Source organism: Xiphophorus maculatus, chromosome 15 (genome assembly GCF_002775205.1).
Source record: "Xiphophorus maculatus strain JP 163 A chromosome 15, X_maculatus-5.0-male, whole genome shotgun sequence".
Taxonomy (NCBI): domain Eukaryota; kingdom Metazoa; phylum Chordata; class Actinopteri; order Cyprinodontiformes; family Poeciliidae; genus Xiphophorus; species Xiphophorus maculatus.
The window spans coordinates 5,598,011-5,623,792 of NC_036457.1; the positions used below are offsets into that span (position 1 = coordinate 5,598,011).

At 36.2% G+C, this 25,782-nt stretch overlaps 2 protein-coding genes across 5 annotated transcripts in view; one reads left to right on the forward strand and one right to left on the reverse strand.

Annotated features, from left to right (window-relative positions):
- Positions 1 to 1,620: 1,620 nt before the first annotated feature.
- LOC111611435 lies at positions 1,621 to 6,107 on the reverse strand. The gene is made up of 3 exons (XM_023348233.1): positions 4,955 to 6,107; positions 2,513 to 2,661; positions 1,621 to 1,632 (listed from the first exon to the last, which is right to left on the reverse strand). Exons 1-3 carry the CDS (start codon positions 6,105 to 6,107, stop codon positions 1,621 to 1,623), a joined length of 1,314 nt encoding a protein of 437 aa, XP_023204001.1.
- Positions 6,108 to 10,726: 4,619 nt separating this feature from the next.
- LOC102222111 (ryanodine receptor 3) overlaps positions 10,727 to 25,782 on the forward strand; it is a 136,143-nt gene continuing 121,087 nt past the window's right edge. For 2 of the 4 annotated variants that reach the window (XM_023347903.1, XM_023347905.1), the window contains exon 1: positions 10,729 to 10,864. In XM_023347903.1, coding sequence (XP_023203671.1) covers positions 10,817 to 10,864 — 48 coding nt within the window. In that variant the 5' untranslated portion in view covers positions 10,729 to 10,816. Of the gene's footprint in view, positions 10,865 to 25,782 lie in introns of all 4 variants that reach the window. The other 2 variants (XM_023347902.1, XM_023347904.1) reach the window with 2 other exon arrangements.

Here is a 25,782-nt window from a genome sequence, read left to right on the forward strand (position 1 = left end):
CTTCACTTCAGCATTAAAGGAACACTAACATTTAATGAGGTTTTACACAAAAAAGTCAAGAAAAGTAGAAAAATAATTCAAATAAAGCTGCAAATAATCATAATTATTGTAATTTTAAATGCCAAGCAAAACAAAAATAGACATCTTAAACAGTAACACGATACATAATGTAAGTGCACAATATATAAGTAAATTTCTTAAATATTACACTTGTCTTGTACTGATTAAAAAATATAGAAAATAGTTACAAATGACACAAAATTAAAATAAATACATTTAAAAAAATTTTTTTTAAAGTGCTAAAATGTCACACAAGGAGTCAAAGGATTCCCACTTTCTACTCAACTGAAAGAATCTTTAATAAACTGTTTTATTAATATAAAAACATCAAAATGAAAATGTAAACTTCTGTTTTCTTATCTAGCTTTTGTTTGAATTATTCTTCCTCTTCAGGCTCCACCTTTGTTTGCCAGCAGGTTAGAGACAGAAGAGTGATAACAGAGAGGATTTTAATGTTTACGTTTCTCTACAAGGGAGCAGCTTTAATGAGCTGCACTTTAGATTACTAATACTAATGGATCTAAACTTTGATGTTTATGTAAATTCATGCAATAAGAATGCATGAATATGATCCTCCATTTTATTCAGTATAAAGAAAGTAGTGATGTACTGCAGCATAACAGCTTTATATGATAAGTTAGTGCTGTAGGTTAATATAAGATGTCCACTTTTTTCTATATTTTGCAACAATCAGTTTAATTTACCACAATTGCATTCAAATGATCAGATTCAAAAGACAATATAAAGGTAATAGAACACATTTTTATTGAAAAATTTTAAATGAACACTATCTTCTGTAAAACTAACTTCAGATTTGGATTTGGAGAAAATTAACCTGCATAATGTTTTGTTTTTTTTTTTTAGCTTTAAATGTGTATAAAACATGAATATCAGATTTCATCTGATCAATTCGATCTTGAATCTGCACCAGTTGCCCTAATATAAGTCCTAAAAGAATGACAACCTGTCATGTTTCTGCGAAAAGCCAATTTTATTTAGCCATTTTTTCAATGTAATATATTTTTGCTTTTTTTATTTCCATAAAAATATAAATATTGTCTTCTGAAAGTTGGTGGTAATAAGAAAAATAAACAAAATGTTGGATACAAAAGGAAAGAAAGTCAGGGTTTCTATTATAAGCCTGGCGGGCCACCAGACTTAGCATTGCTTATTTATTTAAAATGTTTTTAAATGTTTGCATTTTTAAGACTTTACAGTTGGTGTCAAGGTATTAATCTTCCAATTTCTCAGTAACACATAATTACCAAGTGACATTTTCACATTTCCCGTCAACTTTAAACATTTTTTTAACTCAAAAACACAACAGGCCACTGGATGAATGACTGCTGAGCGTCCCAACCACCGGGCTTAACAGGTTTTCTGGGGGAAACCTTGAAAGCTGTTTAAATGGTGTTCATAATTTAAATCCAATATCTTGTTTCGAAATCTGTTTTTGTGGAACTTAGAGATTGGTTCACAAACAGAAGTCGGATTCATTCGGTCTGTAAATAAGATCCATCCTCATTGGGCAACAGGCCTGCTGCCCACTGAGGAATCTGCTCAGTTTTTCCTCTGGGGGTCAAATGAGGTTATGAGCAAACACAAACAGCATCGCATGATATGAACTGTAGACATATATTATTTAATTTTCTTTTTCATTCTGACAATACATCATAAAGCAGTGCAGTACAAATCCTACTTAATGTATTCGGCTCATGTTTTTACATTTTTAGCACATCAGGAGCTTCATGTCAGAAAATATCAACATGTTTTTATACATATACAGCTCTGGAAAAAATTAAGAGACCACTTAAATTGATCAGTTTCTCTGATTTTACTCCTTATAGGTCTATGTTTGAGTAAAATGAACATTGTTCTTTTATTCTGTGAACTACTGACTACATGTCTCTGAAATTGCAAGCAAAGATTTAGTATTTATTTGCAGAAAATGAGAAATGGTCAAAAAAAGATACAGTACTTTCAGACCTCAAATACTGAGAAAAGTTCATATTCATTTAGAAGCAACAATACTAATGTTTTAACTCAGGAAGAGTTCAGAAATCAACATTTGGTGGAAAAACCTGGATGTTTTCAACAAGGTTCAGTGCAGTGGGCTTGTAATTTTTCCAGAGCTGCATATGTATTTGTCTTTTATCCCAGTTAGTCAGACAGTAAAAAAATAAGATAATTTTGTGGTGTAAATATGTAATGTAAAGGAATATTTTTCATCAAATCCAAAGACTAATGCAACAAAGAGGTTTGTTTGTTGGCTCAATAAATGTAGGGTGAATGTAGAAGGCATTTTGGTTCAAGATATTTAAGAATGTTTGCATTTCCTACTAGATGTCCACATTTTGAACCTGCAACTTATGTAAATATTTTCTCCTTCCTAATAAAGCATTGTAAGAACAATATATATATTTTTTGACGTGATAAGTTTTATTTGACTCACCGTCAGGTGGGAAAATTCATCATCAGGAGCAGTGATGTGCAGGAAGTCGACGTGTTTTGGTCGTGATGGATGAAAGAGAGATCTGCAGCGGGACAGAGACTCCTCCACTTCCTGCTGCCAGATCTCCTCCTGCCTCTGCAGGGCTTCGTCTGCAGACAACAAGATGCAAATACGTGTCATTAATTCAGATTTTTTATTAGCTATTTTATTTTTCAGGGGGAAAAGGCACAAATATTGCACAATATTATTTTGAAACTCCAAACTCTGATGACATTGCTTTCTGTGTTTGTACCAAACCCCAGAATTTTTGGTTAATCAATGTTGATTTAGGATTGTAAATTACAATCAGCTGCGTTTCCATTTACCATATGAGTGTGCAATTTGAAATTTTCAAAATAAAATCGCTTAATGAAAACACACCAATTTCAAAGACATTTTTCAAAATATAGTTTTGGTCCCAGGATGTGGTAGGTGTGTGTTTTGGCCATATGGAAAAGGGTTTATTTCGCAAAACTGCAATAAAATTCCTTTTTTTTTTTTTGCGTCACGTGATCAACAACCGGATGTCGCCTCTAGCATAAGCCACGAAGAAGAACACAACAGGAAGTGGCAGGAGTATATTGGCGCGGCATGTTTTTAATGATTTATTGCGTGAAGAAAGTTATTCATGTGCGATTTTAATTGTTTCTTAATAGAAACATCGTAATTTTGTTTTTACGACACTGGCGCAATATTTGCGCAGCTACAGTAAGTAAAAAACGTTTCTTTGTTTAAACAGTGTTGTTACTGTTTGGGAAAAAATCGTAACTATAGTGAAATAAAATGAGGAGTAGGTTACATTTATTCCACTCCATAAGAGCTCACTGATTAATTTTCATTACGGATGTCCTTCACCTCATGTGAGCATGCAATTAACTTTACCCTAAACCATCAAAGTGATGCTTGAACCCATTATTTACCCCCAAAATAAAACCAGAGCCAAAATGTTCGATCAAATGAGGCATAAAACATGAAAAATGCGAACAGCAACTTTCTTTTCGTCTGTTCCAGGTCAAGTCCAAACCAAACCTACATGAGTTTTCATATCACGACCAAAGAGGTAATTCAACTCTCACTTTAATAGAGATGTCAAACAGTAAGGGGTGATTATTCTCAGCCTGCTACACATCCTCCAGTAAGAGCTTTGATGCAGCAGATCTCCAGGCTTCCATCAAGCTTTAAAGGCAGCGTGTTTTAAATCGATGTGTAAATCTGACAGTCAGGGCTCAGCATGGTGCTGCTCTTTCCTCTGATGTTCACTCAACTGCTCAGCCATTAAAAGTCAAAGTCACGCTGTTTCCCCCACCAGGTAAGACTTTTTAAATATTTGGTTTACCCTATTTGCTTCTTCACTGTACTCTATTCAGGATGAGTAACGTGGGAATCATTACGTGTGACATTGAAAAATAAAGGCTTCCTTCTCGTTTCATTTACGTAACAAATCCGGCCCACCGTAACTTTTTACGTAAACGGAACCGTGAAGAGTCCTGCGCTCAAATATTATATCTGTCCAATCCAAGCAGTTTTTATTCATATACAGCCAATTTCCATGAATCACTTCTTCTCTCACTAATGCATAATTGTGAGTTCATTGCTAATTTTTCCGCATAAAATTAGCATCGGCTAAGCTAACCGAGTTAGCATCACTTAACAGATGCTAACTGAACCGTTGAGTTAGCATCACTTAACAGATGCTAACTGAACCGTTGAGTTAGCATCGTTTAAGTGATGCTAACTGAACCGTTGAGTTAGCATCGTTTAAGTGATGCTAACTGAACCGTTGAGTTAGCATCGCTGAAGTGATGCTATCTAACCCCCACCTGCAGGTGGCACTGTTTCTTCTACACTGCTTCCTCGCCTTACTTTTTATTTATAGTCGGTGATCGAAGCGCACCAGTAAAATTTCTTGGAAATCTTCCTAAATTAGTTCCCATCAATCTGTGATTTTGATTGCAAAAAATAGAAAAGTGATATTCTAGATGGATTATCAATGTGAAAAGATTTTCAGTATTATTTAATATTTAAGAGAACTTATCGAATGCAGAAATCACTATTTGTAAATATTTTAACATTTTGTTAATGGGTTCTTTTAACACATTCTGGCACAAGCGTATATGTGCAACATTTAAAAATAAGATGCATAATTATGCTAAACATGAATTGAAAGTTTTTGGCTTCTAAAATTGCTAAGCAACATTAAACCTAACGTTTTTGTGTTAAAAATTAAAATTTAAAATGTTACATTTTGATACATTTAATGAAGTAAATGTGAAATTTTGTGTTTCACAGATAAGTACACTGTTGTGCAAACCATAGATTAACCTTTTGGATTAATATTAATTAATCTTAAAGGTAAATTTCTCATGGAGTTGTTAATTTGTAAAGTATTGGAGGCATTTTTACCAGAAGATAACAGATAATCTTCCTTCAGCTGCAGAGTTGACCACATTAACTTCTCATCCTTTTTCGCTCCTCTTGGGTTTGTGGCGACCCTTTTGCAGCCACTACCCAAAGCATCCAGCGAACCTTTTTCTGAATTGATCCAAGCTTTGTTCTTCTCAGAGTCTTGCCATTTTGTCACATCGGTCAGGCTTAATGTGAGAGGAGAAGACAGGATGGGGGATAAACTTCCTGAGCTGCTGGATGCAGAGGGGATTGGCGAGGTGTCTTCTCTACCTGGTAGACTGTGCGACTGGAAAGGAAAGGTGAAGTGATGAGAATGTGACGTTGGATTCATCTCAGTCGGATTTTCTGGTTTTCCTAAAATTTTAGATACTCTGTTCTGATCTTCCAGCCAGCTTGCAACCTGTTGCAAAGCGTCTGAAGATGCGAAATTGCTGCCATCTTCCTCCTCGCTTGTTTTTCTGATCCAGTCTGAGCTGGTCAGACTGACGCGGCGCAGAATCCCCTCCACCTCCCTGATCTTTCCCATCACTCCCTCTGCCGCGGCTACAACTTCAGTTTCCTCTTTCTCGTGTTTCTGGTCTGCAGTTTTACTGCTAGGACTTAACATCTCGTTATCATATTCGGAAAGCTCGGTGTCAGAGTCGGCCTGGTTTGCGGAGAAAACCTCCCACCTCTGGGAACGTCCAGGAGAAGCAGCTGGCAGCTTCACTCTCCAAACTGGCTTCGGCAGCTCAGAGGAAAAAGTCCTTATGTGCTTCATTTCTCCTTCTGTTGCTCTTCGTCTTCTTTCTGTTGCTTCCTCATCAACTATTTGGCACTTTCTCCATCTTGCTTGGCCTGGCGTTGCCCTGAAGTTACACGTCGATGCCTCTTCTTCTCTCCGCCTTCTTTTGCGGGGAATTTGGACTCCAGGTGCTGTTTGTAAGTCATCCCAGCTCTCTGTGTAGTAATTTGGATTCAGTTTTGTTGCTTGTTGGTTGCCCATCCTCATAAAGGCCTGGCACTCGGAGCAGGATTTTAGCCAGTAGTCCCCCAGCGATTCATCTAAGGCATTTAGGGTTTCCCTGAAGTCTGCGAGGCTGAATTGATCTGCCTGATTGTGCTTTGCTGGTTCAGCTGAACCCTCCTCTTCACGTTGAGAGGTTGGCATTTGTTGGGTGCATGAATGAGCATCAGAGACGGTAGATGAACTCTGACATATCTTCTCTTTTAGAAGTTTGTAAAAGCTTAAGGAAGAATAGGTGCTCTCCATGCTGGTGTTTGTAGGTGACGATTGTTAGACCTGAAATGAAAAATAAAACTTATATTCTTGCACACCTTTTTAGCTGTCAATTTAGTTTCTTGTTATTGCAAAAACACAAAATCTTACCAAGTATGTTTGGTCTAGTTTCAAGTGCAGTTTGTTTCAGTTTCAGTTTGTTCAACACAACCAAATATTTTAGACTGTGTTCACACTGCAGCCTGAAGTGACCCAATTCAGATTTTATTTTTTGCCTTAATGCAACCTGAATCTAATCTTTTTATGACAGTCTGAACAGCAGAGGTCGGATTTATTTAGAATGTGACCCAGGACACTTGGAGATCCGATACTATCTGATCCTTTCAAACAAAAAATCGGAATTGGGTCACTTCAGGCTGCAGTGTGAATGCATAGTTCACTTGAAATAAAACAAAACTACCTTAAAAGTAACTTTGTAGCCAGCTTCTTAATATTGATGAACTTGTAATTGTTCCATTGGCAGATTAATTCACTTACAGCAAGACATTTTTCCCATGTTTTAAGTTAATTGATTGGCCAATAGAACTAGTACTTTTTCATCAATATTAAGGAATTATTGACTTAAAATAAGATATACTTGATATACATAACAAGTATGTATATCTTGCTGAAAAGTTTTTCAGTTAGTTTGTCTTATTCCAAGTGTACTAAGATATTTGCACTAAAAAGTAGACCAAAAATACTTGGTAAGATTTTGTTTTTGCAATGCAAGAGTAAAAAGTTGCAAGGCTCCCAGTCTCGGTTGTCCAGGTTCTTAATAAATCAAACTTCACAATACCAATGTAGTTACCCTGAACCATCAGGTTACAAAGAAGGTTCTCCCTAACTCATTTACAAAATAATTTAAGTAATAATAGCATATCTTTGGACTTACCTTCAGCCAAACAGCATCCCTACTTGCAGAAGCAGGTCACTCCCTTGTTGTACCAGCTGTGATGCTCAGGTGACCGAGGACCTGTGTCCACCTTCTGTTGGGAAGCTTTCGGCCAATCACCATCTCAGGATGTAAACTCAAACATCTCCCATTGGTTCGTCTCCCAAAGCTCGCAGAAAGCTAATCCCCCCCAGAGGGGAGAAAAGAAACAGACGGAGGGGATTTGCTCTAATTAGTGTAATCTTCTGGACTTCAATCAGTGCCTTAGTTATAAGTCGGTCAATGTCTAGTCTACCAGAAGCCATAAAGTTAATCTTGCATAAAGCCTCCATAAAGTTTGCTTTCAGGAGCAAACTTTGAGAAAAGGATGTCGGCTAACGGTTTGGCCGTAAGTCACATCTGTTTGGCTGAAGTTCACTGACCATTGGCTCTATTAAGGTCAGCTGTGCACCATGCTGTGCTGCACGGAAAGCTAATCTGACCACAGACCAGCTGCCTCAGCGCGATCGCTGTCATTTAAACCAAACAAACAACTGTTCATATGTCCTAATGCAGCGACCAGAACTTCAGAGGGCGCTAGAGGAGAAAATGGAGGATTTAGATGAAAAGAAATGCTAAAAAAAACACTTTAGAAATGTTAAAGTTTTCATAAATCTTCTATCACTTGGATCAATGTTAGATAAATATGAACTGAAAATATAAATATAACTTTTTGCTTCATATTTTTGTGCAGCAAAAATAAAAATGAAGGTGTAAGGGCAGATTAATTCTGCTTTCATGAAAATACCCAACAGTCCATGGATTATAAAATCATGTTTATTTTCACCTGAAATGCGCCGCGCGGCCACTAGGTGGCGGTCATGTATAGACAGAAACATGATTTGAAGGCAGTTTCCTTTCCCAGAGTCACCTGAAATGACTGGCGCCTACACTGAGGACAATAAATACTATAGTTTCATGTTTTATTTAATATTATGTATGCAGAATCTTTTAGTTACAGTAATTTACAGCCATAAAAAAACCGATAAAATTCAAAGTTAACCACAGTAATCTGTTATACATCAAGATACATCTCTGGCGACTGTTATTTCACTACAAATTTGAAATAAAATCATTATTTTTGTACAATATATTGCGCAGGATATACATGGCTTACCCAAAACTGAAATATTTTTTATCGTTAAACAGTAATTAAAATTTTAAAAAACAAAATTTCTTAACAGTAAAAGTAGTTTAATTTTGACATATAAATCGGCTGACATTTTCTTATAAATATTATTTTTTTGTTGAATATTTATGCATTAGTTTGTGGTAGAGCAACATTTTAATTTATTATGGAATAGTTAAAAAAATCAAATAAAAGGTTGTTCATTTTTAAAATCTTTTTAACATAAGATGTAATTTAGTTTTCAGACTTTGAGATTTATTATGTATTTATTTCATAATCAGTTGGAAATGTTTCTTATTTCTTCATATATTTCATTTGCAACAATAAAAACGTCAACAAAATGAATACAGGGGAATATAAACAAATATTCTGTAAAACAAAACACAAGGCATTCAAAGAGAGCAGGATGAGTTCACATATAAATTAAAAAATAAAAATTGTGATTAATTTATATGCTTTATGTATCATTTTGATTTATATTCTTTAAATATTTTTGCAGGTTTTTTTTTGCAAACCAGTCATTGGATCCAGTATGGGATAAGGACGACAAAAACGGACATAATGAAAATGTTTTTTCTTTTCCTTAAACGTGTTTTTGTCGAGAAATTTATATGTTTTGTCTTTTTCTACAAGGGTCCACAACAGGAATCTCTGTAGGGTTAAAGTAAATCCTAATCCAAGGAAAGGGGCCACAATCAGATTTTTCTACTGCAGCAAAATAACAGATTTATGTGTAACTGAATGTAGATTCAACATAAAACCAACCAGAAAAAATTTATCTCCAAAGCAGAAACTTCAAAAGATTTGTTTCCTTTTCAGAATCAGAGCGACAAGTTTGATAATATCAAATTATTTAAATATTTGACTACATTTCAGCAACAGGAAGTGATCATTTAGTTGTCTGCATTCCTCATGGTGGCACTTCCAGCACTGCAGCCACTAGAAACAACCAAAAATATTTATTAAATGTGACTGTAACACGCCTTTAAGATGAACTACTGCAGCAGTAAATGCATAGTAGCTGCTGATAATTCAAGAAAACTGGTTTCAAAAGCAGATTTAATGTTGAATCATCTTCCTCTTGACAAATACTTAGCAGATTCTCTGCGGGGCTTCATTGAGGACTGTTAATAACAGAACTATTAATAAATAAAATATTACGGTCATAAAAACAGACATTGTTACTTCTGGAAGTCTGAGATTGTCAACAAAGGTACAAATGAAAAGCTCTACAGTTAATTGGTTCACGGTTGCAATGACTTTCAGCTTGATATGGACCGGCAGTATTGTTTTCTGTGCCTTTTTCCTTCCACTTAACTCTCAATTAATGTAATGGCATTCTCTAAAATCCAACTTTTGGGGGTTTATTCTTCGTCTCGATGCTATCAGTGACTTTCTGCTGGACAACCAGATAATCAGTCGTTCTCACGAGTGTTTAGGCTAATCAGAAGTAAGCAGAGTTCCCAAAAGTTGCACTCTATTAATATTAGTACTCCTTAAAGAAACTACTCAAGTAAAAGTTAAAAAAAAGAATCTGATGTAATATTTACAAATGATGTAATCAGACAGACAGAAAACGTAAAGCTACGCTGAAATTCTGGTATTTTAAAGACAAAATGAAAAGAAAAATACATGATTCACACAACTCTTTTACAAATCATAAAAAACTATTAAACTAAAGCAAATAGAACCGGGTGAAGTACTTCCGGTGCCAAATGGCACAGCAGGCTCAGCCGGTAGAAAATATTACAACAAAGCTTGTGAACAAACAGGAAGTCTCACTTCAACGTAAACTGTAGGTGCGGCTGTATGTCATTTTTTTCTACTCAAGAGTAGCGATGCTTTATAAAATATTACTAATGTAAAAGTAAAACTACTCCAGTAAGTACATTTAGAAATATCTAAATATGATCGACAACCGGATGTTGCTACTGGGAGAAGCGACGCACAAGACAGGAAGTGGTAAGATGTGTTTTTAATGACCTAGTGTGAACAAACTTAATCACGCGAGATTTTAATTATGACTCTTATTTAATGGAAACATTAGCTGGAATATTGACAAAGTATAGCGAGCATTTGTAATGGAATTACTGATATAAACCTTTTAAATTATGTTCTAATTCATTAGGATGCACCTGTTAACACATTTCCCTGCAAACCCTCCATTCATAACTTCACCCGCTGCTGCTACTCAACAGAATGCGTCATTGTTTGATAAAAAAAAAAGAAACTGCAAACATTTAATCACAGCAACCATCAGCTCCAGCAGCATCACCCTCCCTCTGTAACTCGTCCCCTGCTTCCCCGGCTCACACCGCGCACTGCTCCGCACTGCTGCTGGGCGCAGGGAGGAAGAGGAAGGGGTATAAGGTTCGTGGAGGAGTGTGGGGTTGCAAAAGGAGAGGAGGGGGCCTCGCTCGGGCTGCCCTATATGGCTGTGGATGAGCTCTATGCTAATATCGGCTTGAAAGGCTCAGCTTGCGTTTCTGCCGGCAGTCAGCGGTGGCTTCCAGAGTCTGAGGAGGCGCCTTCACAGCCATGGCTGAGGGCGGAGAAGGGGAGGATGAGATCCAGTTCTTGAGAACTGTAAGTAAAATAATAAAAAAGAGAGAAATAATTACTATTTCATCGTTTCAAGCAGACTGAAGCGTTTCCGAGTCCCATCCACACTACAAATCATCCAAAGTGTATTTCTGCGGAAGTTATTGAATGGCATCGTCGGTGTCGCTGGTGCGTCTGCACAATTGATGAGTGTGGAAGTTGCCGCAGGTTGCACGCTGCGCCCCCGCGGTCACGGCGCACCTGTCGGCAGCGCTCACGATGTGGGGACGATCCGATCCGCAGGTGCAAGGGCGAAATAATGAACCCGATCGCGTTAAAATCCACGACCAGGTGGAGCGAGTAGTATGTCAGGTTTATCCTCGCTGCTTTGACTTTTATGGACGCAGTGACCTCCTCGGGGAGAAGAGTTTCAGACCCAAGTTGTCCTTACACGCAAACCGCCCTCCGCGGTGACTATTTTAGTTGTTTGGCGCAGATTGATTACAGTGTCCCTCTCTCTGTGCGGTATTGTAAATGATATGACAGCTTGTGTGTTGGTGTGGTGGGAACAGATATAGTGGTGCCCTGACAGAGCACATATTATTCTCGCTTGCTTCATAAAACGTTATTATTTTGGTGCTGCATGAAGAGCGATAGTCAGGAGTCAGCAGATAGTCTTGATATTTCGTTGGAAATCATGTGCATTTAGTCCAGTTTTAATATCTCCGATCCAAAGTGTGCACTAGTTTGCTTTTTGGTTTGTCAAAAATGATGCAGTACAAATGTTCACACTATCTAGATCTTTAAGATGAGCTACATTGAAGCTAATTCAAAAAACTATATTACTTACAAGCATCTGAAACACCAAAAGTGACAAAAATGATCAATTGAACAGCCATACAAATCTAGAAAGTTGCAGCTAATTTTTCTAAACTGTTCAATCAGTTTGGAAATAAAAGTGATTGACTTTTTTTGCATCTAAAAATACATGCATTTTTAATCATTTGGAGCCTTTGTTTTGCATACAAGTCATAAAAAGTGCCAAGCTTTAAAGCATTTTTGGTATTTGGGAAATAAAACTGAGCTTAGATAAATGGTTGTTGTTACCAAAATGTTTCCATGAAGTAAAATAATTAAATTAATTTTCTTTCTGCAGCAGCTAAGATATGCTAAGACACTAACTACCGTAGCCACATATTGATTGTTACTGTGAAAGGACCAGTATTATGATTGGAAAGTATCTTGGTCATATTTGAATTTGTGGTTTGTTTTTGCGATGCTGCTTGAACCTATAGAACAGAAAATAAGTTTCACTCTTTGTTCAACTCAGTTTTTTGTGCTCTTTTGCAGTTGTACCAATTTTCTTGATGTACTTTGTCATTCAAGTGGTTGATTTACATTTGCTGATGTTGCTTGGAAATAGCATTTGAAGGCATTGATAGTTTTTGTTTTGAATGTTTTAGATTTTTTTTTAGATATTTAGTGTAGTGGCGTCAAACATTGGACCTGCCTGGTGAACACCGACAGCTTCCCAGATTGAAACAACCAATCATCAAATTGGTGATAAGAAACAGTAAAATTAATGTATTTTACTGGATTATTTTTGTGTTGCTATGAAGCGTTAAGATATTCAGATTTAAGCCTGAGATCACATGATGTGATCTCTAGCTAAGCCAGGGTGCCATTACTTCTTTATATTCTGTTATATGAGCATTGCAACTCATATTTGCTAATATATACATCTCAAAGAGGTGCTACTGTTACGAAATTCATATAAGTTCAACATATATGCTATGCTATGCAGATGCTTTGTCTGTGCTGATGAAGATTCACTCAGATCTACATGCTAAGTGCTATAAGTGGCTCTCTGTGGCGGGGTAGTTGACCCTCTTTCTTTATTTCTGATTAATTCAGCTAACAGTTATTCCCACACAGACTTTGAGAAGTGAACTAGATTTCAGAGATGATCTGACAATAAATCAGACGAAAACATTCGCGTCTTTGGGGATATTTACATAAATGCCTCTATAATGAGAGAGATTTTTTTTTGGTTTTGGTGAATGTTTTTAACTCTTCAAATTCAGAACTGGACATACATTTCCTGAGCATTTCATAGAATGACCATTTAACTGTATGACTTGGGTTACACCAAGTCGTAGTTCTTGGAATAGTTTGTGGGAACTTTGGTCGATTCCTTCTTGAAACAGAATCCTAGATAATATCTCGAGAGGTTGTTTCAGTATTTACACATGCCATTGTTTTTTGTGAAGTGCATAAATCCCCTTGGCAGAGAAACTTCACAGTTCAGATGGTGCTCTCAGGTTTGTTTACAAGTTTCCCCCTTTTTCTTTCCAATCTAACAACCAAAACTGACGTTATGTAAGCAAGCACTGTTTGAGGTGTTGCCATTTGTGTCTCTTTTGGCTCCAGACATTTGGGGCTGCATCCTGAGCAACAACATATACTTCATTTGTGTGACTTATGAATAGGAATGTGCGGTATATACGGTACAAATTTGTCCTACGATAGAGAGCTGTAGTCTACCGGCTAACTGTGGTAATGCTTGTTGCATTAAAAGTGGAATTATTTAAACATGCATGAAGACTGATTCATGTTTATAACTGGTGTTATGTTATGTTTATGACAGTGTCACGTTAGCTTTATGCACACCCCTTCAAATTAAGTGTTACTGAAAGTTTTTGACAAAAATCTGCAATAAACTCCCAATTATGTGTTAGTGCTAAAAAGTGTGGGGATTTGTTGATTTCCATGATAATTCTCAAGAAACTGGAGGGACTGATTGATATATTTTGGCAGTAAACAGATAAAAACTGCATTGATTTGATTGATAACAATATTTAAGCTCACTTAGTGTTTAGTCTAGAATCTAGAGGGCCACATAACAAGCTACAGCGGTCCAGATTTGGCCCAGGCGCCTTGAGTTTGACACATGTGCTGTAAGCAGCCTGAAGGCTGGGCTGAGCTGTCGGAAGCAGGTTGGGACCTTGTTCTTAACAGCTCCTACTATTTGTGATGCCAGTGATATGCTGACCCACTCCTCTCAGATTCTACTGTCACACTGGCATCCTGCTTATCTGATGACAACAGCGATTTGAGAGCGGCGGAGTCAGAGGGGGAGGGCAGTCTTTCCCTGAGCTTCTTAGAGCTGAGAGAAATGGGATTTTATAGGAAACCCTAAAAGCAGAATGCTCTGGAAACCAACTCATCAGTTTATTATTGTTTTTGTTTGTTTTGTTTACAGCTGTAGAGACAATTTCACTTGGTTTTACTAGTTAAAAACAAGGTTGGATTTGCAAATATTTTGTTTTTTTCTGACAGTAAATTTCTAAATAACTGATTCCAAGACAATGCTGCTAAATTTGTCATCTGAGTTGTTTATCAAAACTATCTGTATTTTGTCAATCTTTTATCTTTGACAACAATAGATAAGCAAAGACGAGAATCGAGTCTGTCTGAAGTGATTCAGATCTTGATCCAGATCCAGACTGAAACCCAAACGTCTAACTTGGGTCATGCCACAGCTCTTCCTTTGAGTAATACCGCCAACACAAGATTAACAAACAAACATAACTTTCACTGCCATCTAATCTCAACCAGTTTAGACCCAGGCTTGTTTCTTTTTGGAAGATTTAAAAGTTCAAACGTAACACAGTTTAATTCCTGACGCTTTTGGCATCAAGATAATTGAACTGACTGGAGAAAACAGTTTAGAAAAAATATAAAAATACATTTCAACTAGTGAAATATTTATCATTTTTTTTTGTATTCTGCAAAAGTCACACGCCAGAAAAACCTGACTCATGTTCTCTTACTCAGCCAAGTTGAGTTTATTTCTAGGTTTATTTTGTAACAATACATAAGACGACTGAAAGTCCTTTTTGCCTGTTGCAGGGCAGGTGAGTTGCACCTTTTCTCAAACGCAGGTGATTGACGCTTGTATGGCAGCAGCAGCAGCTTCTCTGCTGGGCTTATTTGGAGTTTATGTTGTTCTGGAAGCCTTGTGCATACCAAGCCAGAGACTCTGGGGGTTTAAATTTAGCCTTTTTTAAGACGATGCTTCCAAAGCACATACAGCTCTGCTGGCCTGGCACTAAACCACACCATGGGGAGCTGCTTTAGCAATGACAGCACAAGACTCGAAACACTTAAACACCATTTTTATGGGGATGAAGTAGCATTTAAACGTAACCACTGAGTAATATATAAAATTTTCTGGAGCTTAGTGTGTCTGGTAATAGGCAGGGTTAAAAGGTTGACAGATGTTCGGGGGATTTTAAATTAAAAGTGATAGTTGTAGTCAGGTTTAAGTGCTTTTCAACTTATAAAATGCTCCTTACAATGAAATCCATCGTAGGAAAATGAACCCTAACCCATTGATTTATCCACATTATACCCACTGCATTCCTTTAAAAGCTTGAAATGCTGAGAAAAATAAAGAAGTAAAACTAACTGAGTATTTCAGGATTAGTAGTGTGGCTTAAAGAGATTATTTATTTTATTCTGCATGGTTTATGGGACAAGAAATAAAATAAATAATGAGTTAGATAACTTGCTTAAATTACAGTGCGGTGTTTTTAAACATTATCTGCTTCAAAAGTTGTTTAATAATCCAGTTCATGGCATAATTTCCTAAAAATGCGTTGCATTCCAACAAGGTGTCAATAGAAGACCAAACCCGCAGCATCACAGATCCTCTACCATGTTTATCAATAAACATTTGGAGTTTTTTCTACTTTATGCCGCAGCCACTTGGGATGTTTATAGCTAAAAATAACTCATTTAAATTAATCTGATACATACAAATTGTTCCAGTTAAGGTTCCAAGGTCAGAAAAGTCCTTTTCTTTTCCTGGCACGCCTCCCGAATAACCAGTTCATAGGTAAATAGCTGGCATCTGCACTGCAAAAACACAACATTTAACCAAATATTGGTTGTAAATAAAACTAACTAAAAAATAACTTTTCAGCAAGAAATAGGAGCTTGTTTTTAGTCAGTTATTCCTTTATATTGGTGAAAAAGTACAAGTTCCACCAGCACTGTTACCTAGCAACGCCAGCCAAGCCCGGCCGTCACCTAGCAACCGTGATAGGATGTAGATATGGATACATTTATGCAAGTAACTGTATTCCTGTGGCGTTTTTCTGAGTTATAAAGATTGATAAGTATTAAGAGTTGCAAAGAGGGACTTGCCTCTGTCATACATTAGTAAAAAAACTTCTGATCACTTTTTTAAAGTAAAATATATTTTATAACACGTGTCAAACTCAAGGCCTGTGGGCCAAATTTGGCCCGCCGTAGCTTTTTATGTGGCCCTCTGGATTCTAGACTAAACACTAAGTGAGCTTAAATATCATGTTATCAATCAAGTGAATGCAGTTTTTATCTGTTTTCTGCCAAATTATATTAACCTGTCCCTCCAGTTCATAGAGTTTTGTCGTTGAAACTCAAACAAAATCAACAAATTGAGCTTAAAAACTGGGAGTTTATTCTCAAAAATTGTCAAAAACTTTCTTACTTGTACTAAACAGCTGCCTCAGCTTCATGTGATGTCAGATTATAGTCCATGATCTACACAGGGAGTAATAAAAAGTTGGATTTATCGTCATAAATGTTGCAAAAATTTCCAAATTAGAACCACAAACACTTTAATTTTTATTGCAAAAAAATCACTAAATTCTGGAGGGACTGAAAAGATATTCAATACTATCTAATTTTAAGGATTCATTGATATTTTAACAGTTTGTGAACAGATTTTATCAATACATTCTGAAACAACCGGCCCTTTAAGAGCAATCATGATCTGGATTTGGCCCAAAACGAAAATTAGTTTTACACCCCTGCTGTATAATAAACATTAGAAATTTTTATTATTTTATAGAATATTGACAGATAATTTTATCTGGAAGTGTGGAAAGACACTCTTAGATATAAGAAAGAATCTTGAATGGACAGCAGACTTTTTAGAAAGAGTGGAAGAATAAAGGAAACATCCTGTGTGACTCACTGCATCATTATTCCAATACGCTGCATTTCCTTCGTGTCACTCGCTGATGTCCTTGCAAAGTTTGCCTCTCTTGTGGATGTGTCCTAAACCATCAGGTGAAGCTCTCCCAGCTGGACCCAAATGAAATGTGAAGGATTTCCTCTGTATTGATTTAGCAGGCCTGGCTGGCAGAGGACCAATGTGTGCTCTCAGTCATCTGTAATGAAGGACAGGGAGGCGGCTGCCGGCGCCATCAGTCACAGAAACACATGATTTAACTCTAGCTGGGTTCAACGCAACAACTTTTAATTTAATTTATAAATGAAATGTCAGAGGGGTAATGGGGGAAATCCCATTAATTGATCATTTAAATTATGCAGCACTGGGTAGGATTGCGTTAGCTTAGCATTTTCCCGCTGGAAAAGGGGTGACTTAAGTTTGCATCATGGGATATTTGGATTTCAGTGATGTTACTTCCTACCTATAAAACATGAAGGCGGTAAGATGACATTTTTCTCTTTTCAGTTTCCATTCAAATGCTGCAGGAAGAGCTATTTAGTGACAACATGACCTTTTATGACACACTGTTTGAATTATTGACTGTAAACTTGTTATGTTTTGTATTTTTACAGTTATTAAATATAAATGTAGCAGGTAACAAGAAAGTGAGTGGGTGGGTTTCCTTCAGTAATCAATAGAGAGTAAAAGTAAATGCAACTGTTGGGTTTCTTTTGGTTGATTTTCATTATTGATCAGTCTTTTTTATTTTGAAACTTTGAGTTGTTAGTAATTTTTCATACATTTGCATAATCTCCTGAAATTAATTGGCAGGATCCCCAGAGATCTTACAGCTTTGTTGGAACTGAATAGATTTTTATTTGTCTTTATTTTTTTCTTCTTGCTTTTGGATTGCTTCATTGGCTCGAACAGGGGCTGTGTGGGGTAGTTATGGACAGTCAGTATGCTACCTGCAGTAGTTTGAAAACCAGAAGCCCTGCAGAACTTCTGACATCCACTCATGAGTTAGCAGATGATGCATTCGTGTTTCAGTTCAAATATTTTGTCACATGTTGAGTTTTTGGTCAATAGTCTCAATGCGCTGCTTCAAAATGGGCTAATTTGGTTAAGAAAGCTGTTTTGACCTCCACTCAACACATACAGCTACAGTAATCTCATCTCTGGCTCCTGGTAATTATGTTTTCATGTAACTCAAAAATGCTAGGCTAATGTTATCATGTTTTATCTCTGTTTTTATATGACTTATTGATCATTTGGGTCCCATGTGTTTCATTACAGTTTTGTACAGAGTGAACAAAAATAAAAAGTTATTTTACAGTTTCTGACCTTGCAGAAATAGTTACTGACTACTGTTTCAGCTCTGTGCATCCATACTGGGATGCTAGCTGCTTGCTACAAACACATATTTGTAAGATTGACGATATAATACATCAGTTTTGCTAGCCATGCACTTGAAAACAGTAGGGATTTTTGCAAAATGGCTGACCAAGTTAGCCTTGACTCCAATATAAATCATTTAAAATCACTTTGAGGCAGGCAACACTTAAATTCGGATCAGTAAATTACTATTTCAGATGGAATATAAGTTAGTTTTACTCAAATGAGTATTTCCCTATGGAGCAGTAGTAGTAGAAGAGGGGAAACCCGCAGTCTGGGCGCAGTGCGGATTGTCATGATGACGATGGTGGATCGATCATTCTTATTAGCAACTGACAAAGAGTATCAGAGACTGAGAGTACGATGAGATCCTGGCAGTTTGAGAGGCAGCTACTCAGAGGTCCAACAGGGGAACGGCGGCGCTGTGCAGCTGCAAGGAGTCGATCACTGCAGGGTGAGGCAGAGCCACTCCCCCAGCAGCTAGTAGTAAACGGCTTACAGCCACGGCTAACTCCGAGAGCCAAGGTAGAAAAACCTTTTTCCTAGAGTCCAAAAGACTTTTTTTACTCCAAAATGCAGCCACACTATGTCCAAAAGAAAAACAAAAGTGCAATAATTTGCATATTGAGAGTCTACAGAGGCTGATAATCTCCCCACTCAGCTCACAGATCACTGTTGAAACTTTGAGTTTTATGTCAAATCCACATGAATTAAATGACAGAAACTAATTTTCTCTCTGCATCTTTGATTCATTTTGTCCAGCTGTAGACTGTTAGACTCTGTCCAATCAGAGTCAGGTATTGTATAGTTGGTGCTTTTAATCGGTTTTTAATAAATTAAATCCAAGTCTATGGAACACAACATGTCACTAAAATCACTCTGTCCTAATAAAATATTTCAGAAAATCGTAAAAGTGCATCGAATCGTATCAACTAAGTTACTATTTGCTGATAGTAACTTAGTAAATAAAGAAAATATGCAGGATAAAATGTAATTCTTCTGAAGGGTTTGCAATAAAATGGTCAGTGAAAAAGCTAAAAGACTTGCTAATGATTTGTGGGTTTATCCAGGAGAACAAGATGTCTCACCTAGATTACAGCTCCTACAGCTGGATATTCACATCTAACAGAAACTACTTTGTTCAAAGTGACATTGGGCCTTTTGAAATCCCAAAAAGACTTAAAGGCTCTAATGTTTCATGAAGGAAACTTTATATTTATATTTATACCTCAGCATATTCTGTAGCAGCTAAGTCAGAGCATCTGAAAAACTGAGCTGAGTTACTCTCTCCCACGGTTCACCACAACTTAAAGTATCCGGCTTTTACCATTTCGTGTGTTGTTGTTGTTAGAGGTGTAGCGATACAATACTCTCACGATACAATATTCTGATCACGATACAATATGTATCACAATGTTTGGCAAACAATACAATTTGTCAAGAAACTGGAGGGACTGATTGATATAATTTGGCAGTAAACAGATTAACATCTTTTCAGTCTCTCCAGGATTTTGTGATTTTTTTGCAATAAAAATCAAAGTGTTTGTGGTTCTAATTTGTAAATATTTGAGCTCATTTATGACGTTAAATGTGATTTTTTTATTCCTCGCTGTTTAGATCATGGACAATAATCTGACATTAATTAAAGCTGAGGCAGCTGTTTAGTACAAGTAAGAAAGTTTTTGACAATTTTTGAGAAATTTGTTGATTTTGTGTGAATTTCCACAATGATTCCCAAGAACCTGGAGGGACTGATTGATATAATTTGGCAGTAAACAGATAAAAATTGCATTGATTTCATCGATAACATAATATTTAAACTCACTTAGTTAGGCCTATCACAATAATCAATAAATCAATTAATTTTAATAAATTAAAACAAGCTATAATTTCCATTGGCATGATTTATCGTTTATCTCTTTTTCTCTCTTTCTAGCAAAAACTGGAGGATTAAAGTTTTCAGTTTAGTGCTTTGGTCTCAACTAGGACAGTTTTGTTTACAAAGACTTTAGGATTCATTTTATTTGTTGTTTTGTTTATTCATTTTTGATATTTCAAATGTCTTCCAGTTCCAGTGTTTAAATGTTCGTTAGAATTTAAAGTTTACTGATCTTTTAGAATGTGTTCTTGCATTATTATTTTGCCATTACCATTATATTATTTAAAAATGGTCTCAAAACAACAATATTATTGTTTATTGCAATAACTGCTGGAACAATTTATCGACCAGCAAAATTTGTCATTGTGACAGGGTCACACTTAGTGTTTAGTCTAGAATCTAGTGGGCCACTTAAAAAGCTGCGGCGGGCCAGATCTGGCCCACGGGCCTTGAGTTTGACACATGCGTACTAAATGATGTATTTTCTGAGGAGGTAATTGTGCAGCACATAAAGTTTGAAACACAAACAGCGCTAACGGTTAGCTGTTTGGCTCTACGCCGGTCGATGCCTTCACTTCTCCTGATCTCGGCTCTTTTTCGCCTCTCACACATAAGCGACTCGTTGAGTCTCTTCACGCAGCATTTCTGCTGAACGATGAAACAGAAACTCACTCAATTGTTTCTTTCTGGTTAGCTGGATGAGTTGCTCCTGCATGCGTGGAGGCTTTCATTATTTAGAGGCAATATGCATGCAAAGTAAGCCCAGAAAATCCAATTAGTTAGGAGGACACCACACAGGCGGCAGCGGAATATAATTTATGTTTTCTAACATGTAGCCTAATGTGTAATGCATTATTCATTTTGACCTGTACATTTATGCACTTGTACTTATACATACACCTACACAAATAATTTATGCTTATATGTTTGTGCATAAAGAACGACTCTGGCCGCATATTAGATGCATCCATCCATTAGTTGCCCAAGGTATGATAGATAAGCAGGGCAGAGAAAAATGGCTCTGTTGGCATACTGCATGAAAATGTGAATTATGATTTAAAATTTATATAAAACTCTGCTGCACAAGTACTGATATAAAGAGAAGGGTTGGTTAAAGCTGGAGATCAGTTTGAAATAAAAATGTTTATATAAATAGGGAAGCAGATGTGAGTTGTTTGTAGAAGGAGCTACAAATTATTTTTTGAATATTTTAATTTTAGTTGTATTTTTAGCCTATTTTAACATTGTATTCATTGGACATCTAATTTTAGTGTAAAACAGCTTTTTACACTAAAAGCTGCTTTACTGTTTTATGACACATGATTTGCTTAAATCTCACATATCGTCATTTATTAAATTTTTCCCTTTCATGTAAATATTAATTCCCCTGCTTAAAGTTTGGAAATATGTAAGGAAAACGTCTAAAACAGTGAAAGCAATCGAAAAGCCGTTGAGAATATTGCTGCATTTGACGACGTTAAATACAGAAAACCAACCAGCAGCTAATAAAAAATGTTCGGCCAAGAAGAAATAAGAAATTTAAAAGTCTGTTGGTCTGTTGTGACAAAATTCATAATTTGGAAAACTGAAATCCTTGCAGAAAGCAGTTGCAGATTATATAATCTGCTCCAATTCTGACCTGCATTGTTACACTGACTCAGCACTCTGTTTCTTCCAAACAGCTGTGGCCCCAAATATGTTTTTGTTTTTCTGAAATGTGCAGTGGTTGTGTAAAACATAGCAGCAGTGAATGGAAGCAGCTGAAAGTCTCGTTTTTCCACACATAATTAATCTGTTTTACCTGACATAATACTGCACTGCATTGATGTAAAAAACTAAATATCTATGATGAGAAATTAGTTTACAGTTGCCAATTTTTACCATATAATTTTACTGTAAAATTATATGTTACATCGGCTATAATGGGAAAATATTGGCTTTCAATCTATTGTGAAGGAATTTTGCAGCTGAAGCAAAAACATTGTGGGTGAAACATGTTGGAGGAACATTTGAAAAGACAGATTAAATAATTCTATCTGTTACCTAAATGATGTTTTAATTGTTTCTCAATCCTGGAGCAGAAATTGTTTAGAAAAAAAAGATAAAATTAGCTTTTTTACTTTTAAAAAAGTAAAAAAAAACTCACTTTATCTTTTTTGTTTGTGTTGGCAATGATATAATACAGATATGGAAAGTTTTTTTTGTAAAGAACAGTTGTGCTCTGCTGATTCTTACTCATTTGGGTCCTAGAGAGACTCCGCGAAGCCGATTTTTGTGGGAAAATTTATTTTGAAATCATTTATCTGCTTTGTAAACACTATAAAGACTTGTGGGGATTTATTTCTGTTTTTTTTTTGTTTGTTTTGCTGTGAAGACTTGTTTGATTTTCTGGATCTCAAACATAATTAAGTTTGCTTCTCACTGTGGTCGGGTTTGGTTTTCGTGGATTCATTTTGGCAATTTTGGTGAGAGCGGCATGATACTTTGTCAATAAATGCTGATCTTTTTGAAAAACATTACTTTTTTACACAACTTAGCAAAAAATAGAGAGAATTTACTATTTAAACAAAATCTAAACCTTGCATTAAAAAAAAATCTGACTTTGTTTTCTGTTTGAAATAACTGCCAGATAATTGCATTTTCTTTGGTAGTTTTATTTTTACTAACTTGATAGAGTTTCTTATAACACTTTCACTACAGTAAACTCAGAAAACAGTTTTTGTGTGGCCTGATTTTCTTCACTTTCTTCCATTTATTGATGTTTTAAAGCAGCAGACTGAAGCACAACCGCAGGATGACAGCTCTGCCGATCGGAACCAACATTATTCTGTTAGAAATGAAAAGTTAGCGTTTTCTCTGAACCTCTTCTGAACATTTTACTGAGAGAATACTTTATTATCCATTGCAGGGAACTGTAAGGGAATACAGATTTATTGTAAGAAACAGGTGATGAGCCAAAAAGAAATGGAGAAATCTTTAACCATTTCTCATTTTCTGCAAATAAAAACTGAATTTTTGCTTATAAATTCAGAGACATGTTGTCAGTAGTTCATAGAATAAAACAGCAATGTTCATTTTACTCAAACAAAGACATATAAAAAGTAAAATAAGAGAAACTGATCATTTTAAATGGTTTCTTAATTTTTTCCAGAGCTGTATGTTTAGTCTTTTGCGGCCACTAAAGGATTTTCTTTCAGGACTACACATCCATCTTTCCATCCACCATGGAGATATTTTTTCACCAAGATGTAAAGTTTTAGTTTGAAATTTTCTAGAAAAAGCAATGAAATTTCTGAGCTCCAAAAATTTAAAATATGCTTCAAAAAAAAGAACTGATATTTTTAGATGAATCTCAGAAATATTCTAGAAAAGGAGAAGCTAATTTTTGAGCTCAAAATGTTGAAAATATGATAGAAAAAAAAAAACCTCCCAGAAATGTTTAGATTAATCTCAGAAATTTTCTAGGAAAAAGAGCAAAACATATTCCTATAAAAACTAAAATCAGATAAACTGAACTGTTTTAAGTGGTCTCTTAATTTTGTCCAGAGCTGTATGTTTAGTCTTTTGTGACAATTTGACTTTTTAAATGCTAGAAAAGGTTTCACATTCCTTTAACTTGCACTCGGAAATGTTCAGTACCTGCAAGAAGTTGCACAAGACAGACTGAATGATTTATATGAAGGGTCTGCAGCTGCAGCTCTGCAAGTGGCTTTTTGAATAAAATAACAAGGAAACATTTCATATTTTTAAAATAAAAATATGCAGGTTGTAGCAGTTTTTTTAGTATTTTATGACTTAATTTCACAAAACAGAATGAGACTAAAAATATCAGTAGTATTTTATAATAAAAATGTTTCTTGTCATTATGTTGAACAACAATAAATTACAACATATTTCCCACTGTTGGAATATATATGTTTTTAGTTTAAAAGAAAAGTCTTACATTTTAGTTAGCTGAACTGAAAGAAAATGTGGCTTTTTCTGATTGTAAAGCTTACAGACACAGCTTACAGGATATTCATGCTTTAGAGCGGCCTAGTCAAATCCAAATCCCAAATCCAATTGACACTGAAAATTGATATTCAGATTCTCTCCGTTCAGTCTGAGTTTGAACTCAAAATGTCAAACAATTTAACAATAATGTAGCAGTAATGTATTATTTTTTAAGTTTAACTTGTTTAAATATTCATTTTTTTTAAACCTGAGTTGATTTTTTTTGTTTGGTTTTTTTTAATGAGTTTTTTGGTCCACTGTGATAATGCATTTTGTGAAAATGAAACAAACACTGTAAAACCACAAAGCTGAGGTTGTGCTGAAAATAACAATACCAAAAAAGGCAAGGTAAATTGTTTTTAAGGTGAAAATATAAGAATAAATTCAAAATTAGACCCCAGACCTTACAGAGTTAGCAATACTATGTCAATAACATGTTATTTTTTAAGTTTAACTGGTATAAATACTCATTTTTTCCAACCTAAGTTGATTTTTTCCCCTCCAGCAGGAAAAGTCCTTTCTATGACAACATTTGCGGCTCTAATGCAGATGATCAGGCTCTTGTTTTCACACATCTACACAGTATCTGCTTCTCTCCAAATGTTGTTAGCAAAGCTTCACTAAAAACACCCAGCTAAGGCCGTATACTTAGCACCCCGCCTGACATTTATGAGAAACACGACTCCCGTCAAGCCAGACCAGTTTAAACAGACCGCACTCGAAGACGGTGTGAACAAGGAGACACGTTTTCTGGAATTCTTCTAATTAATTTGGATTTCAAACATGTCTTCTGTCTTTCAAAAAAACTCAACAAGCGTTGCTCTCTCAAGTATATCGAGAAGCAAGTGCGTCAAAATAGCAGCAACAGATTCAACTTTTCTCAAGTTCACATTGGTGGCAGTGGCGGGTGAATTGTAGGAGTTTATTTGGCACGCAGGAGCATCGGGAGAGATCTCGGGTTTCGTTCAGTGGATGCATCAGGTCTCACACACACACACACACCTGCTGCTGTCACACACACGCCGGTTATCTAGCACAAAGATGAACAGGAAGAACAAACAGGATGAGAAATACTTGTGGTTTATTCTGGAGGGTCAATACACCCAAAAGCGCCAAGAGAAACCAAACGGTTGCGAAAGAAACCAGCATATTTTCCTGTTCTCGCTGTGTTATAACACTGATGTTGGTGCAGACATGTTGAAGACGGGTGGGAGAGGCCAGGGTCAAGTTCCCCCCTCTGCACACATCCACCCAACCCTCACTTTCCTCCTCCTACCAGAGCCCTATACATAGTAATGAAGCTGCTTCTTATCTGTCTAGCTGTCTAGCAGATGGTCACTCTGCTGTCGCTAAGATCGCTGTGCTTCAGCGTCTCCAGATTCTCTGGCTTGGAACCAAGTCAGGAGTGCAGAGGCAGAAACTGTGTCAAAATGTCAGCCACACATGGCCGCTTCATTAGAACCTGAACCTTTTTTTATTGGTGATAAGACCCGTGAAAAATCTGTCAAATATGATTCTATTTATTGGCCGCTATGTCGGCCGTTTCTGCTTACTCGTCATCTTTCCGTCTAGACAGTGTTCGGTCTAAACTTATAAACACAATTTTAAAAGTTTCTAGTTTTTTTGTCTTGTAGATGTTGCAATATACAACTTAGTTGAGTCTGAAGTTAGCATCCAAAGCCAGGAGTTTAA

Excerpts from the sequence above, each read along its gene's own strand:
- LOC111611435 (XM_023348233.1), bottom strand. The coding sequence starts at position 6,107 with ATGCCAACCTCTCAACGTGAAGAGGAGGGTTCAGCTGAACCAGCAAAG. Across the intron at positions 2,662-4,954 it reads AGATTATCTGTTATCTTCTG|ACGAAGCCCTGCAGAGGCAG; the intron begins GTAAAAATGCCT and ends TGTTGTCTGCAG.